This window comes from Nanorana parkeri, unplaced genomic scaffold (assembly GCF_000935625.1).
Source record: "Nanorana parkeri isolate BGI_ZX_2015 unplaced genomic scaffold, ASM93562v1 scaffold786, whole genome shotgun sequence".
NCBI lineage: Eukaryota > Metazoa > Chordata > Amphibia > Anura > Dicroglossidae > Nanorana > Nanorana parkeri.
In genome coordinates this window covers 729,321-731,775 of record NW_017307054.1, presented here as the reverse complement: position 1 = coordinate 731,775, position 2,455 = coordinate 729,321, and the positions used below count along the sequence as shown (strand labels likewise).

Here is a 2,455-nt window from a genome sequence, read left to right as displayed (position 1 = left end):
ATTATATTTTATATATTATGTATTATGGCCACTAGATAGGAAATTCCAATGCTCCTCGGCTCCATCTAGTGCCCACAATGTGGTGTGGATGTAAAAGTCAGATTTTCACTAGGGATGCACGTATACCAAGTACCGTACTCGGTACAAGTACAAGTACAGATACTTTTCCAGCTCCAAGACTAGACTAGAGAAAAATTCAAAAGTTAGGAGGAAGCTGTCATTTGTAAGGAGCTCCTGGGATTTGGGCATCTCTGTTTTAATGTATGTTTTTGTTTTTATAAATATAAAGGGATGCACTGATACCAGTTTTGCAAGTACAAGTACTAAAACTTGTCCAAGTAATCACAGATACAAGTACTGATACATTTTTGTCATGTGACAGTTTTTCTAAAACAATATAGATTAATGTTTCAGGACAGTGGTGGAGCGCCAGAGCCAGGTCCCAGCTGCAACCTCTGCAACCCAGGTAGTTCTCATGAAAATGCCAAGTATCTGCACTGATATCTGAAAAGTATCGGTGCATCCCTAATTTTCACAGAACGAAGAGCTCTGCAAACATTTTATAGATTAAAGCCCTTTGTGTCTACTTGGGAGCAAGTTTATAAGCTGTAACATTTAGCGCAGGTACTGCTGCAGCTAACACGATACAAAGGAAGCAGCAACAACAATTACTTCTGTGTTAGATTGCGGGTTATTTTTGTACTGCAAGGAGTTTTGCTTTAGTACTGTTGTCTTGTAATTTAGCTTTTCAGCGATGTTGCATACAAAGCTAGAGATCGGGAGGACCTGATAGCAGGGATCGATGAATTCTTAGATGAAGTCATTGTGCTTCCACCCGGAGAGTGGGATCCAACCATCAGAATAGAACCACCAAAGAAGATCCCATCGGCTGATCAGAGGTGAGTGTCTCCTTAAAAATTACCACATCTAAGTATGTGATAAAAGTGTAACTGGAAGATCAATATTGGAACATACTGGAACAGCTTTGAAATAAAAGAGAAGGTTCCTGCCTTTTCATTGCTAGGTATTAACATTTCTGAGCATCTATCCCGGTCAATGAATACAACTGCGGTAAGGCTAAGTTTACCTCTCTGACCATGTGTCCTGTGTGATATTAGGGAGCTCACAGAGCACTCGCACAGAGGGTTTTGAATGAAACACAAGCTTTTATTCACCTCTTGCGGGGCAGCCAAAAACGTTGAACACAAAATACACGCTTATCTTCAGCTAACTTAAAGTAACAGTCCAAATCTTTGGCACAAATAACAGAATATGTGTCTCACCGACTTGTTGGAAAAAAGTTCCAAACCTGGGGAAATCCCTTCCCAGGAATATAAGTCCTGTAAAACTGCAGCACAGCAATCCAGCAGGTCTCTCACTAGTCACAGCAGATTCCTTTCTCCTCAAACACCACACTCCTCTTTGGAGTTTCTGACCCTTTTAGCTGCTTCCTGTGTCGGGAAGGTTAATCCTCTGGGCCCCTTAAGGGGACCACAGCCCAAATAGTGGCGAAACATACCTGCCTTCCACCACCCAGCCTTGCCGTCCTCTACACCTGTTACACTCATACTCCAGTCAAATAGTTTTTTGCATTGGAGACAGTAAAGAATTGCAACCGTGATCAGTGGATGGCGGGTGCAATGCTCTGGCTCCTGCAGATTCTGCCTCCTGTCCATGTCCGTTCCGAGGACATTCAGTAACATGGACAGGAGGATGTGTCAGTGGAACACAAGTGCAGTGATGTCACCGTCCTGTCAAATTTTCTGTGATTGAATGAAGTGGCTGGAGCCACGCACGTCTGCGCCAACTTAATAAAACAACAGCAGTTTGCAGGAAGAAGAACCCCATATGGGGGGGGGTTGTCGATGTGACCACGTTTCATGCTACACCCTGAATATGGTGTAACATGAAACATGATATAAAAGGTAAACTAAGCCTTTATTACAAAATTCCCCATGTATTCCTGTTCTGGTGATAACCCGACTTTTGGGATTTTCTTTCACTTTCAGGGATAATGGTCACAGGACAAATAGAGGCACAGGTGTTCTAATCCCTCGCCACTCCATCCAAAACCCCCCAAAAATACGTTTTGGCACTTTGTGTTTTCAGTGGAACTACAGGAAACATCAACTGTACATAATGCATTGTAATAAAATTATGTACAGTAGACATGTCCATGGCCAAAAATGTTTTGGATGGCCAAAAATGTTGTTTTGTTTTAGTTTCAGTTGGATTCAGAATTTTGTTTTCGTTTTCAGAAATTTGGATCCGTTTGATATTCGTTATTTTGGAATTCGGATTGATCCAAAGTTTTCGTTTTCGGAATTCGGATTTATTTTAACCTATTTGGTTAAAAACAGCGTGGGGTCCCCCACAAAATTCAGGCAGACCCTTTAGGTCTGGTAGGAATTTTAGGGGAGGCCCCAAACAAAAAAATAAGTAAATTCAGGCAAAA

General features: G+C 41.8%; 1 protein-coding gene across 1 annotated transcript in view; it reads left to right on the top strand.

Annotated features, from left to right (window-relative positions):
• Positions 1 to 2,455, top strand: part of SLC4A5 (solute carrier family 4 member 5) — a 73,128-nt gene that overhangs the window by 33,788 nt on the left and 36,885 nt on the right. The window contains exon 10 of the mRNA XM_018564839.1: positions 745 to 899. Within this exon, the coding sequence (XP_018420341.1) occupies positions 745 to 899 (155 nt within the window). The remainder of the gene's footprint in view (positions 1 to 744; positions 900 to 2,455) is intronic.